The following is a 13196-nucleotide window of genomic DNA, read 5'->3' as shown; positions in this document are numbered from 1 at the left end:
GTGTTGGCATTTCATATCAACCAACCTATTGTGGTGCCAGTAGCTACTGACTCCTCAGTTTCATCAAAGTCCTTGGATGTTGTAAGGGCTCTGAAAATCTATGTGAAGAGGACTGCTCATCACAGAAAATCGGACTCTCTGTCCTATATGATCCCAAGAAACTTGGGTGTCCTGCTTCTAAGCAGACAATCTCTCGCTGGATCAGGTTCACTATCCAGCATGCGTATTCTACGTCAGGATTGCCGTGTCCTACGTCTGTTAAGGCCCACTCTACTCGCAAGGTGGGGTCTTTCTGGGTGGCTGCCCGGGGTGTCTCGGCTTTACAGCTTTGCCGAGCGGCTACTTGGTTGGGGTCGAACACGTTTGCTAAGTTCTACAAGTTCGATACTTTGGCCTCTGAGGACCTAAAGTTTGGGCAATCAATTCTGCAGGAGCCTCCGTGCTCTCCCTCCCGTTCTGGGAGCTTTGGTACATCTCCATGGTACTAATGTGGACCCCAGCATCCTCTAGGACGTAAGAGAACATAGGATTTTAATTACCTACCGGTAAATCCTTTTCTCGTAGTCCGTAGAGGATGCTGGGTGCCCACCCAGCGCTTCGTGATCCTGCAGTGGTTACTTAGTTCAGTACTGCTTAGTTCTTGGTTAAGTACTATTTTGTTACTTGGTAAGTAATATTGTTCAGCCGTTGCTGATGTTTCAAGCTAGTTAGCTTGGTTTGCTTTGTGTGTGAGCTGGTGTGAATCTCGCCACTATCTGTGTAAAATCCTTCTCTCGAAGATGTCCGTCTCCTCGGGCACAGTTTCTAGACTGAGTCTGGTAGGAGGGGCATAGAGGAAGGAGCCAGCCCACACTCTCAAACTCTTAAAGTGCCAATGCCTCCTAGTGGACCCGTCTATACCCCATGGTACTAATGTGAACCCCAGTATCCTCTACGGACTACGAGAAAAGGATTTACCGGTAGGTAATTAAAATCCTATTATAAAATGGTGCCATCCAGCAAGTTCTATTCTCTACGCTTAGATAATTGAGATAGTGCACATATACGATTTTCACCTGCATGTAGTTGCTGTATACTATAAGAGGGAAAGCAAACTTTTAAAACTAAGCTACAGGTACTGTAAGTACAGTACATACAGCATTTTCATTGCTTGTATAACTGCATATCAGGAGTAAAGTAAATATTGTTTTTTATGATAAAAGAGGTCCTATACAAATTAATTTAGTGATAAATTGGGGTTGTATTAATTAATTATGTAACTGTTGCTACAGATAAAAAATAAAATTGTAGTTTGTTTGCCGTTAGCCATACACAATATCCAAAAATAAATGGGTTACATAGGCTCCTGAAAGAAAGATGTGCCATCGAAATGGATAGCACATCTAAATAGCAATGAAAATTGGTCTGATCATAAAGATGTGACACCTCCCTGCACTTCGGTGGCTTTATTTCAATTATTGTACCATGTTACTGGGAAACACACAGTTCTCTGGTGTCTTCCTGATGAACCTGGGGCACTCACAATATTGGGGAAAAATACTCTGCATTATATATCTCAAAAATAAAAAAATAGTACAATCATCAACTATGGTTTTATTTTTCAACAATAACCGCGAAAATGCCGCAGGTGTGAATACCTAATTTTTACGAGATTTTTTTATTTTTATTTTTTCACCAATTTTTTTTAATCTCCCCCCATCATGGTCACCTATCTGGTATTTGGCTTTGCGTCCCTGAGGCCGGTAAACCCAGACCCCCGATAAGCATCAGCATCGGGGCTAATAGGATAGCCCCTAGTGAACCAATTAGCTGCAGTAAATTTACCATGGCTAATTGGATACCCCCCTCAGTATGAAACTATGTTTACACCCATAGTTTATATTTAAAAAATTTAAGTTTCATAGTCTTTAATGAAAAAAGTAATATAATAAATAAGTAAAATATGCTTTATTTGAATAATAAAGCATTTTTTCTTTGTTTCTGACACCCAGCTATCAACAGCCTCAGATCATAATAGCGGTAGGAGGACCTGCAGCTGGCAGTAGCAAATAGGCTACCCCATGCACATGAAAGCCCTGTTTCCTATAGCTCTCACTAACCATAAGAAATATATTTTTCCGTATATTATATTATGCTACAGGTTTAAAATTGTCACACTTACCTTCTACACCATTGATCATTTAAAAAATAGTTAGTGATAACAAAAATGATCTTTCTACTTCTGTTGATACTGTTGACTATTGATTGTAGAACAGATAATCCACCTTCAAAATCTCTTTCCTCAAAGCAGAATTTAAGTTTGCAGGTCTTGTCTTTTTCAAGAGGAAGCAGATATCGGTCAACCCAAGCCATGTCTTTCTGGGCATGTATGATATAAGCATCATAATCAAATATTTTATTACCCGGATCAATTTCTCTAAAGCCAAGAATTTTGTTCTCCAAAATACTCCAGTAAAACTTAGTTCTCCAGCCTTGGAAATGTAGAAACAAAACCAAAAACATAAAACAACTTGTTAAAGTGAAAGTGGTGATAAAAACGGCTTTAAAAGGAGCAGTGTCCTTGCAAGGTGAACTATCAAATGACTGCACTAAACCATCATGGTAATTCATGGGCGTGTTACAAACATATTGCAGGGGCCGGCCTTGGACACTTGTGTTTGTACTGTTAAGCCAATTAGCAAACCACATTATGCTTTCACATGTGCAATCAAATGGGTTCACAGCCATATTTAAACTGTTCAGGTTCCTAAAAACATTTTTAAATGTTTTTTCTTCAACTGAAGTTATGAGATTTCTATGAAGATCCAAAGCCACAAGTGAGCTTTGGTCATCGAATAATGATGGTGGCAGGATGTTAACATTATTTTCACCCATTTCCAAGATGTTTAAGCTTGAGAGTCCTTTGAAGGCATCAGAAGGTATCTCATCAAAGCCGTTGGACAACAAGTCAAGTATTTCCAGCCTAATGAGTCCTTTCAGGAACAAAACAGGTCCACCAGGATTAGCTTTTTTCCACAGTCGTTCCAGATTGTTGTGCTGCAGATTGAGAATTCTAAGATTATGAAGCCCAGCAAACATAGCCTCTCCGATGTTAGCAATATTGTTGTTACCAAGGTCCAACAAGGTTAGGTTCTGCAGATGGCTAAACGGAGATGTGCTCAGACTTTTAAAAGTTAATGCTGACTTTCTGAGGTATAATTTTTCAAGAGTTGGAACAGTAATAAATGAATTACTTGTTAAAGTCAGTTGTTTGTTGTACGATAAATAAATCATTTTAAGACTTTGAAGCCCTTCAAATTCATGTCCACGAAGCTCTTGGTCAATCCTATTCAGGCCTAAATCAAGCACTTGAAGATGTTCCAGATAGGAAAAAGCTCTATATTCTAGTTTAGCTAAGTTTGTTTTTGTCAGATTCAGCAATATTAATTGTGATTTTGAGAAAGATGAAAATGTGTTATTAGTAACAACTGGAAAATTGCATCCACTGAAGCTTACATTCTTTAAACTTATCAGACCTGTAAAAGTGACTTCTGTAGGGGCCAGTTGTTTATTGTTTTCCAGATTTAAGTACTCCAGGTTTTTGAGCCACTGGAATGATAAGTCATCAATTTTAATGTCTTTTGAACTGCTGAAAAAGTTTTTTAAGTTCAAGCTCTTGACACTGGATAAACCATTAAATGATCTGGAACTTAGATGACTGACTTGATTTTCCTCCAAGTTTAAAATTCTCAAATGTTGCAAATAAATAAAAGAATTATTATCAATCACGGACAAGCTGTTTTTGGAGATATCCAAACTTGTTAGATTTGTGGCGGCTAGCCCTTTTAAAGTTGTATTGTGTATCTTTGAAAGTTGACTATTAAGTAGAATAAGGACTTCAATTTTAGTACTGGCTAATTCTGAGCAAACTTGTTCTGTCAACTTGGTCCCAAGTGTCATGTTAGCCATTATAAGTGTACGAAGATTTCCTAGTTGCTGAAAGCAGTCTTGTTGAATCTAAGGGGAAAAGAGACATGACATTTATACTGTATTTCACAATATGTTGTTTGAGGAGTAATATTTCAGACTAAGAGGTAAATTTAATACAGCTTCTAAAAGTGAAAAGTGGGTGTGCCCCATAGCAACTAATTAGATTGTAGCTCTGTAGCATCCTAGAGAATGACACACAGAATCTGATTGGTTGCTAGGGGCAACAGTACCACTTTTCACTTTTAGAAGCATTAGTGAATTTAATCCTAAGAATAAAAAAAATGCATGTGGCAAACATATGGACATTGTGCGCGTCTCTCTCTCTCTCTATCTTTATATATATATATTAAATAAAGTCCCTGCTAGGCATCTGTCTGTCCGTTCGGGCTAATCTCAAGAACCGCTGATGGATTTTGATGCAGTTTCACAATTTCAAAGAGCATTTCTTGAGGAAGGTTTAGGTGTATGAATAATTAATCTGTCACAAGTCAGATGAGTAGTGATGATTTTAGTAAATCAAGTCAGTAAGAAAAGATTGGTAGGACACACAATGGTCAAGGGTTGTACTGCAGTAGCAGCAGCTGTGTTCAAGTTTATTTTTTTGCATTAGAACTATAGACAGTCAAGATGGGATCCGGTCTGAAGGTCGACAATGTTTAGGTCGACCACTACATGTCGACAGTCACTAGGTCGACAGGGTCAGAAGGTCGGCAGGTCAAAAGGTCGACATGAGTTTTTTTTAAAAAAATCTTTTTTTAAAAAACTTTTTCATACTTAATGATCCACGTGGACCGGGAACCCCAATTAGTGCACCATGTCCCCTCGCATGGAGCGAAGCGAGCCATGCGAGGGGACATGGTGCACTAATTGGGGTTCCCGGTCACTCTACGAAGAAAACGACACCAAAACCCCCCCAAAAACCTCATGACGACCTTTTGACCTAGAACATGTCGACCTTCTGACCCTGTCGACCTAGTGACTGTCGACCTATAGTGGTCAACCTAAATATTGTCTACCTAGACACTGTTGATCTAATGATCCACACCCAGTCCAGATACCTGTATCCAAGGGAGTACTGTAGCTACCGTGGGTGCAGGGAATGCGGTGGTTATAGGGCCCACTGCACCGCCGGGCTACCACCTCTCCCTGTACCCAGCGCACCACAGAGGACATGACAATGATGAAAGTGAGAGAACAAAGTGGTTGTTGCACTGGCTGCACCATGCAGCAACTTGACGATCACAGACAGCTGCGCCTTCCTACTCCTGCTTACTCCCACTATATAACTATGGGAGTGGGACTACATGGGGCACTGCTTGGGGCAAACATTTAGTGTGGGACAGTGAATGGTGTCCTACAGTATATCAGGAAAGATGATCCCTCCTGCAAACTGCTTCTTAGTCACAGGCAGACTACAGCCTGTGACCAGGAAGCAGTTTGCTTCAGGGATCATCAGAGCTGCGGACCCCTGTCACACTGATCAGCAGCAGCTCCCCTTTTCCTCCATCCTCTCATAGAAGCCTTCAGTCTGCAATTCTGCACGGGGGAGGGAATCATCACAGCTCATCCTTCATATATGTTCCCGCACCCATCTCTCCTTAATGCTCCTCCACCTGCTTCCATGAGTCATCAGTAATATATGCAAGTCTTTCCCATGAGTGCCTCTGCCTCCTGATGTTTGCCTTTGACCCTCTCCTAATGAGTCTCTGCCTCCTACCTTCCCATGTGCACTTATCATCTTCCCTCCCCATATCTACCTCTGCCCTCGCCTCACCAAGCGTGCCTCTGCCCCCTTCCCATGAGTGCTTTTACCACCCTATGTGCACCTATCTACTCCCTCCTCAAATGTACCTCTGCCTCTTGCCTCACCAAGCATGCCTCTGACCCCCCTCCCCATGAGTGCCTCTGCCTCCTACCTCCCTAAGTGCACCTATCATCTCCCCTTCCCATATGTACCTCTGTTCCTTTCCTCACCAAGCGTGCCTCTGACCCCCCTCCCCATGAGTGCCTCTGCCTCCTACCTTCCCAAGTGTACATATATCAGCTCTCCTTCCCCTGTGTACCTCTGCCGTCCCTCCCCATGAGTGCCCCTGACCACTGCCTCCCAAATTGTGCCTATGATCTCCCCTCCCCATGTGTGCCTCTGACCCCCTTTCCCCATGTGTTCCTCTGACCCCCCTCTCCCTATCTGCAACTCTGCCTTGGCCACAATCTCTACTGTGCCTTTGCCCCCTCTCCAAGGCTGGTGGCTGCTGATCAGAAGTAGCATGGATAAAATTAGACAAATCCGTGTTCAGAGCCACATAATTGAATCTAAAGATAGCAGGTAAATACAATTTTTATTTTAATAATGATTAAAGGGATTATGTAGTAGGTTTAAGATTAAGTAGAGTTTAAGGAGTTCTGTGTTCTTGCAAATTCATCCATGCGGTCGGTCCCTCTGGAGCTAATGGTGTCCAGTAGCCTAAGAAGCCCAAGCTAGCTGCAAGCAGGTAGGTTCGCTTCTTCTCCCCTTAGTCCCTCGTTGCAGTGAGCCTGTTGCCAGCAGGTCTCACTGTAAAATAAAAAAACTAAAATATACTTTCTTCTAAGAGCTCAGGAGAGCCCCTAGTGTGCATCCAGCTCGGCCGGGCACAAAAATCTAACTGAGGCTTGGAGGAGGCTCATAGTGGGAGGAGCCAGTGCACACCAGGTAGTCTAAAAGCTTTCTTTTAGTTGTGCCCAGACTCCTGCGGAGCCGCTATTCCCCATGGTCCTTTCGGAGTTCCCAGCATCCACTAGGACGTTAGAGAAATACAATTTTTATTTTAATAATGATTAAAGGGATTATGTAGTAGGTTTAAGATTAAGTAGAGTTTAAGGAGTTCTGTGTTCTTGCAAATTTGCTGCTACATTTAAAGCATTGGGGGCCCCTTCATATTTTGCTATGGGGCCCAAAAGTTTTAGCTATGCTCCTGTCTGTATCTCTACACAGTATAAAATAAAGTCGCTGGTAGGCGTCTGTCTGTTGGAATATACAGTATTTGAATATATTTAAATTGGAATATATGCTCCGATCTTCAAATAATAGACATATATTGCTATATTACTGGTTTATGAAAAAGCTTTGCTAATACCCCTTTCAGATATGCATCAAAATCCCGGGTTTATGCACATGAACCCCTTTCAGACATAAGACCTGGGAACTAAACAGGTATAACACAGGAATTTCGCAGGTCTCAGTTTGAGGGGTGGTCTTCAGTATGCCGGCGGTCGGGCTCCCGGCGACCAGCATACCGGCGCCGGGAGCCCGACAGCCGGCATACCGACACTTATTCTCCCTCGTGGGGGTCCACGACCCCCTGGAGGGAGAATAAAATAGTGTGGCGCGCGTAGCGCGGCGAGCGCAGCGTGCCCGCAAGGGGCTCATTTGCGCTCGCCACACTGTCGGTAAGCCGGCGGTCGGGCTCCCGGCGCCGGTATGCTGGTCGCCGGGAGCCCGACCGCCGGCATATCGTAGTGAACCCCAGTTTGAGACTACCATTCACACCACATCAAAATCCCGGGAAATTCCCAGGTTTTATGCGTTCACACTGAACCTGGTTCTGCCCTGGAATTTGAAGTGTAGTTATGTAGTTATAGGTGACACTTAAAAGGAAGATTATTCAGCCTTTGCTATTTAATGGCAAATATGTGGTTTTATTATGTGTTCTTAATGCTGAGCTACTTTTTTTTTATTACCAGCTATCAGCGGGTATTACCATTTCCCAGTTTCAGATCTGCACTTCTCATGCATGAACTTCCTGTAAGTATACAGCATTTGTATAGTTTACTGTGTAATAGTTGAAACTTCACTGGGTTATTATATTGCCATTAGCCAAACAGGCAACCAGACACTTTTCTTCTAACCCGGGTCTAAAAATAAGATTTTACTCACCGGTAAATCTATTTCTCGTAGTCCGTAGTGGATGCTGAGGACTCCGTAAGGACCATGGGGAATAGACGGCTACGCAGGAGACTGGGCACATCTAAAGAAAGATTTAGGTCTATCTGGTGTGCACTGGCTCCTCCCCCTATGACCCTCCTCCAAGCCTCAGTTAGGAACTGTGCCCGGAAGAGCTGACACAATAAGGAAGGATTTTTGAATCCCGGGTAAGACTCATACCAGCCACACCAATCACACCATATAACACGTGATAGGAACCCCGGTTAACAGTATGATAACAATTGGAGCCTCTGAAGAGATGGCTCACAACAAAACCCGATTTTTGTAACAATAACTATGTACAAGTATTGCAGACAATCCGCACTTGGGATGGGCGCCCAGCATCCACTACGGACTACAAGAAATAGATTTACCGGTGAGTAAAATCTTATTTTCTCTGACGTCCTAGTGGATGCTGGGGACTCCGTAAGGACCATGGGGATTATACCAAAGCTCCCAAACGGGCGGGAGAGTGCGGATGACTCTGCAGCACCGAATGAGAGAACTCCAGGTCCTCCTCAGCCAGGGAATCCAATTTGTAGAATTTAGCAAACGTGTTTGCCCCTGACCAAGTAGCTGCTCGGCAAAGTTGTAAAGCCGAGACCCCTCGGGCAGCCGCCCAAGATGAGCCCACCTTCCTTGTGGAATGGGCTTTTATTGATTTAGGCTGCGGTACTCCTACCGCAGAATGCACCAGCTGAATAGTGCTACAAATCCAGCGCGCAATAGACTGCTTAGAAGCAGGAGCACCCAGCTTGTTGGGTGCATACAGGATAAACAGCGAGTCAGTTTTTCTGACTCCAGCCGTCCTGGAAACATAAATTTTCAGGGCCCTGACTACGTCCAGCAACTTGGAATCCTCCAAGTCCCTAGTAGCCGCAGGCACCACAATAGGTTGGTTCAAGTGAAAAGCTGAGACCACCTTCGGAAGAAACTGAGGACGAGTCCTCAATTCTGCCCTATCGATCTGGAAAATCAGATAAGGGCTTTTTCAAGACAAAGCCGCCAATTCTGAAACCCGCCTGGCCGAAGCCAGGGCCAACAGTACGACCACTTTCCACGTGAGATATTTCAATTCCACAGTCTTAAGTGGTTCGAACCAATGTGATTTCAGGAATGCCAAAACCACATTGAGATCCCAAGGTGCCACTGGGGGCACAAAAGGAGGCTGAATATGCAGAACTCCTTTGACAAAAGTCTGAACTTCAGGCAGTGAAGCCAGTTCTTTCTGGAAGAAAATCGACAGAGCCGAAATCTGGACCTTGATGGACCCCAATTTGAGGCCCAACGTCACCCCTGCTTGCAGGAAGTGTAGGAATCGACCCAGTTGAAATTCCTCCTTCGGGGCCTTCATGGCCTCACACCAAGCAACATATTTCCGCCAAATGCGGTAATAATGTCTTGCGGTGACATCCTTCCTGGCTTTGATCAGGGTAGGGATGACTTCCTCCGGAATACCCTTTTCCTTTAGGATCCGGTGTTCAACCGCCATGCCGTCAAACGCAGCCGCGGTAAGTCTTGGAACAGACAGGGTCCCTGCTGCAGCAGGTCTTGTCTGAGCGGCAGAGGCCAAGGGTCCTCTGCCAGCATCTCTTGAAGTTCCGGGTACCAAGCTCTTCTTGGCCAATCCGGAACCACGAGTATCGTTTTCACTCCTCGCATTCTTATTATTCTCAGTACCTTGGGTATGAGAGGTAGAGGAGGAAACACATAAACCGACTGGTACACCCACGGTGTCACTAGAGCGTCCACAGCGATCGCCTGAGGGTCCCTTGACCTGGCGCAATGTCTTTTCAACTTTTTGTTGAGGCGGGACGCCATCATGTCCACCCGTGGTCATTCCCAACGGTTTACCCGCATTTGGAAAACTTCTGGAAGAAGTCCCCATTCTCCCGGGTGTAGGTCGCCCATCGGAGAATCCTTGTGGCTTCTGCCATCGCCATCCTGCTTCTTGTGCCGCCCTGTCTGTTTACATGGGCGACCGCCGTGATATTGTCTGATTGGATCAGTACCGGCTGGTTCTGAAGCAGGGGCCTTGCTTGGCATAGGGCATTGTAAATGGCCCTTAGCTCCAGAATATTTATGTGAAGCTAAATCTCCTTGGAAATTTCTTCCCTGTGTGACTGCACCCCAGCCCCGAAGGCTGGCCTCCGTGGTCACCAGGACCCAGTCCTGTATTCCGAATCTGCGGCCCTCTAGTAGATGAGCCCTCTGCAGCCACCACAGCAGTGACAACCTGTTTTTTGCCGACAGGGTTATCCGCTGTTGTATCTGTAGATGGGACCCGGACCATTAGTCCCACAGGTCCCACTGGAACGTCCTTACGTGGAACCTTCCGAATGGAATTATGCTTCGTACGAAGCTACCATTTTTTTTTATTTTTTTTCAGGACTCGTGTGCTTCCACTGGAAGAAACACTCTTTTCTGGTCTGTGTCCAGAATAAGTCCCAGGAACAGAAGACGTGTCGTCGGGACCAGCTGTGACTTTGGAATATTGATAATCCAGTCGTGCTGTTGTAGCACTTCCCGAGAGAGTGCTACCCCCACTACCAACTGTTCTTTGGACCTCGCCTTTATCAGGAGATCGTCCAAGTACGGGATAATAAAAACTTCCTTCTTGCGAAGGAGTATCCTCATTTCGGCCATTACCTTGGTAAAGACCTTCGGTGCCGTGGACAACTCCAACGGCAGCGTCTGGAACTGATAGTGACAGTCCTGTACCACACATCTGAGGTACTCCTGGTGAGGAGGGTAAATGGGGACATGCAGGTACGCATCCTTGATGTCCAGGGAGACCCTGTAATCCCCCTCGTCCAGGCTCGTAATAACCGCCCTGAGCGATTCCATCTTGAACTTGAATCTTCTGATATAAAAGTTCAAGTATTTTAATTTTAAGATGGGTCTCACCGAACCGTTCTGTTTCGGTACCACAACCATTGTGGAATAGTAACCCCTTCCTTGCTGAAGGAGGGGCCCTTGACAATCACTTGTTGTGATTATAGTGTTGAATAGCCACCAACACCGCCTCCCTGGCAGAGGGAGGTGCCGGTAAGGCAGATTTTAGGAAACGGCGGGGGGAAGAACGTCTCGAACTCCAGCCTGTACCCCTGAGATACTACTTGAAGGACCCAGGGATCCATGTGAGAGAGCACACTGGGCGCTGAAATTTCTGAGACGGGCTCCCACCGTACCCGGGTCCGCCTGAGCAGCCCCAGCGTCATGCTGTGGACTTACCGGACGCAGGGAGGACTTCTGCTCTTGGGAACTAGCTGTGTGCTGCAGCTTTTTCCTCTACCTTTGCTTCTCGGCAGAAAGGATGAGCCTCTAGCCCTCTTGCTTTTCTGGGGCCGAAAGGACTGTACCTGATGATACGGTCTTTCTTTTGTTGTGGGGTAGCCTGTGGCAAAAAAGTCGATTTCCCAGCAGTAGCTGTGGAAACGAGGTCTGAAAGACCATCCCCAAACAGTTTTACCCCCTTATAGGGCAAAACTTCCATGTGCCGATTCGAGTCGGCATCGCCTGACCATTGCCGAGTCCATAACCCCCGTCTGGCGGCAATGGACCTAGCGCTTATTTTTGATGCCAGCCGGCAAATATCCCTCTGTGCATCACGCATGTATAAGACCACGTCTTTTATATGCTCTATTGTCAGCAAAATATTGTCCCTATCCATAGTAATTTTCCGACAGGGAATCTGACCACGCAGCGGGAGCACTGCACATCCATGCCGAAGCAATGGCTGGTCGCAATATAATGCCCGAGTGTGTGACTATATCTTTCAGGGTAACCCCCTGCTTTTTATCAGCAGGTTCCTTCAGGGCGGCCGTATCCGGAGACGGTAGTGCCGCCTTTTCTGATAAGCGTGTAAGCGCTGTATCTACCCTATGGGGTGTTTCCCAACGTGACCTATCCTCTGGCGGGAAAGGGTACGCTGCCAATTACCGTTTAGAAATTATCAATTTCTTACCGGGGGAAGACCACGCTTCCTCACACACCTCATTTTATTTTCTCAGATGCAGGAAAAACTACTGGTAGTTTTCTCTCAGCAAACATAATACCCTTTTATGTGGTACCTGGGGTATTATCATAAATGTGTAATACATTTTTCATTGCCTCAATCATGTAACGGGTGGACCTATTTGGAGGGTACACTAGTCTCATCGTCGTCGACACTGGAGTCGGTATCCGTGTCGACATCTGTTTCTGCCATCTGAGGTAGCGGGCGTTTTTAGAGCCCCCCATGACATTTGAGACGCTGGAACAGGCACAAGCTGAGTAGCCGGCTGTTCTGTGTCGTCGACCTTTTGTGTAAGGAGTTGACACTTTCACGTAATCCTTCCATAAGTCCAACCACACCGGTGTCGATCCCGCAGGGGGTGACATCACATTTACAGGCATTCGCTCCGCCTCCATATCATTATCCTCCTCATACATGTCGACACAGCCGTACCGACACACAGCACACACACAGGGAATGCTCTGACAGAGGACAGGACCCCACAAAGCCCTTTGGGGAGACAGAGGGAGAGTATGCCAGCACACACCAGGGCGCTATATATCACAGGGATATCACATATAAGAGTGTTTTCCCTTATAGCTGCCTATATATATTGTATACTGCGCCTAAATTGTGCCCCCCCTCTCTTTTTAACCCTTTCTGTAGTATTGACTGCAGGGGAGAGCCAGGGAGCTTCCCTCCAACGGAGCTGTGAGGGAAAAATGGCGCCAGTGTGCTGAAAGGAGATAGCTCCGCCCTTTTTTCGCGGACTTTCTCCCGCATTTTTATGGATTCTGGCAGGGGTTAAAAAGCACCTATATAGCCTCTGGGGCTATATATGGTGCCAGTTTGCCAGCCAAGGTGTCAGTATTGCTGCTCAGGGCGCCCCCCCCCCCAGCGCCCTGCACCCATCAGTGACCGAAGTGTGTGGTGTGCATGAGGAGCAATGGCGCACAGCTGCAGTGCTGTGCGCTACCTTGGAGAAGACCGAAGTCTTCAGCCGCCGATTTTCCGGACCACCTTCTTGCTTCTGGCTCTGTAAGGGGGACGGCGGCGCAGCTCCGGGAACGGACGACGAGGTCGGGTCCTGTGTTCGATCCCTCTGGAGCTAATGGTGTCCAGTAGCCTAAGAAGCCCAAGCTACCACCACTTAGGTAGGTTCGCTTCTTCTCCCCTTAGTCCCTCGATGCAGTGAGCCTGTTGCCAGCAGGTCTCACTGAAAATAAAAAACCTAACAAACACTTTCTTCCTAGGAGCTCAGGAGAG

At 45.9% G+C, this 13196-nt stretch overlaps 1 protein-coding gene across 1 annotated transcript in view; it reads right to left on the bottom strand.

Moving 5' to 3' along the window:
- TLR3 (toll like receptor 3) overlaps positions 1–13196 on the bottom strand; it is a 78796-nt gene that overhangs the window by 17285 nt on the left and 48315 nt on the right. The window contains exon 4 of the mRNA XM_063920795.1: positions 2162–3996. Within this exon, the coding sequence (XP_063776865.1) occupies positions 2162–3996 (1835 nt within the window). The remainder of the gene's footprint in view (positions 1–2161; positions 3997–13196) is intronic.

Source organism: Pseudophryne corroboree, chromosome 1, assembly GCF_028390025.1.
Source record: "Pseudophryne corroboree isolate aPseCor3 chromosome 1, aPseCor3.hap2, whole genome shotgun sequence".
NCBI lineage: Eukaryota > Metazoa > Chordata > Amphibia > Anura > Myobatrachidae > Pseudophryne > Pseudophryne corroboree.
The sequence above is the reverse complement of the archived record's forward strand: the minus strand, read 5'-3'. Positions and strand labels throughout refer to the sequence as shown.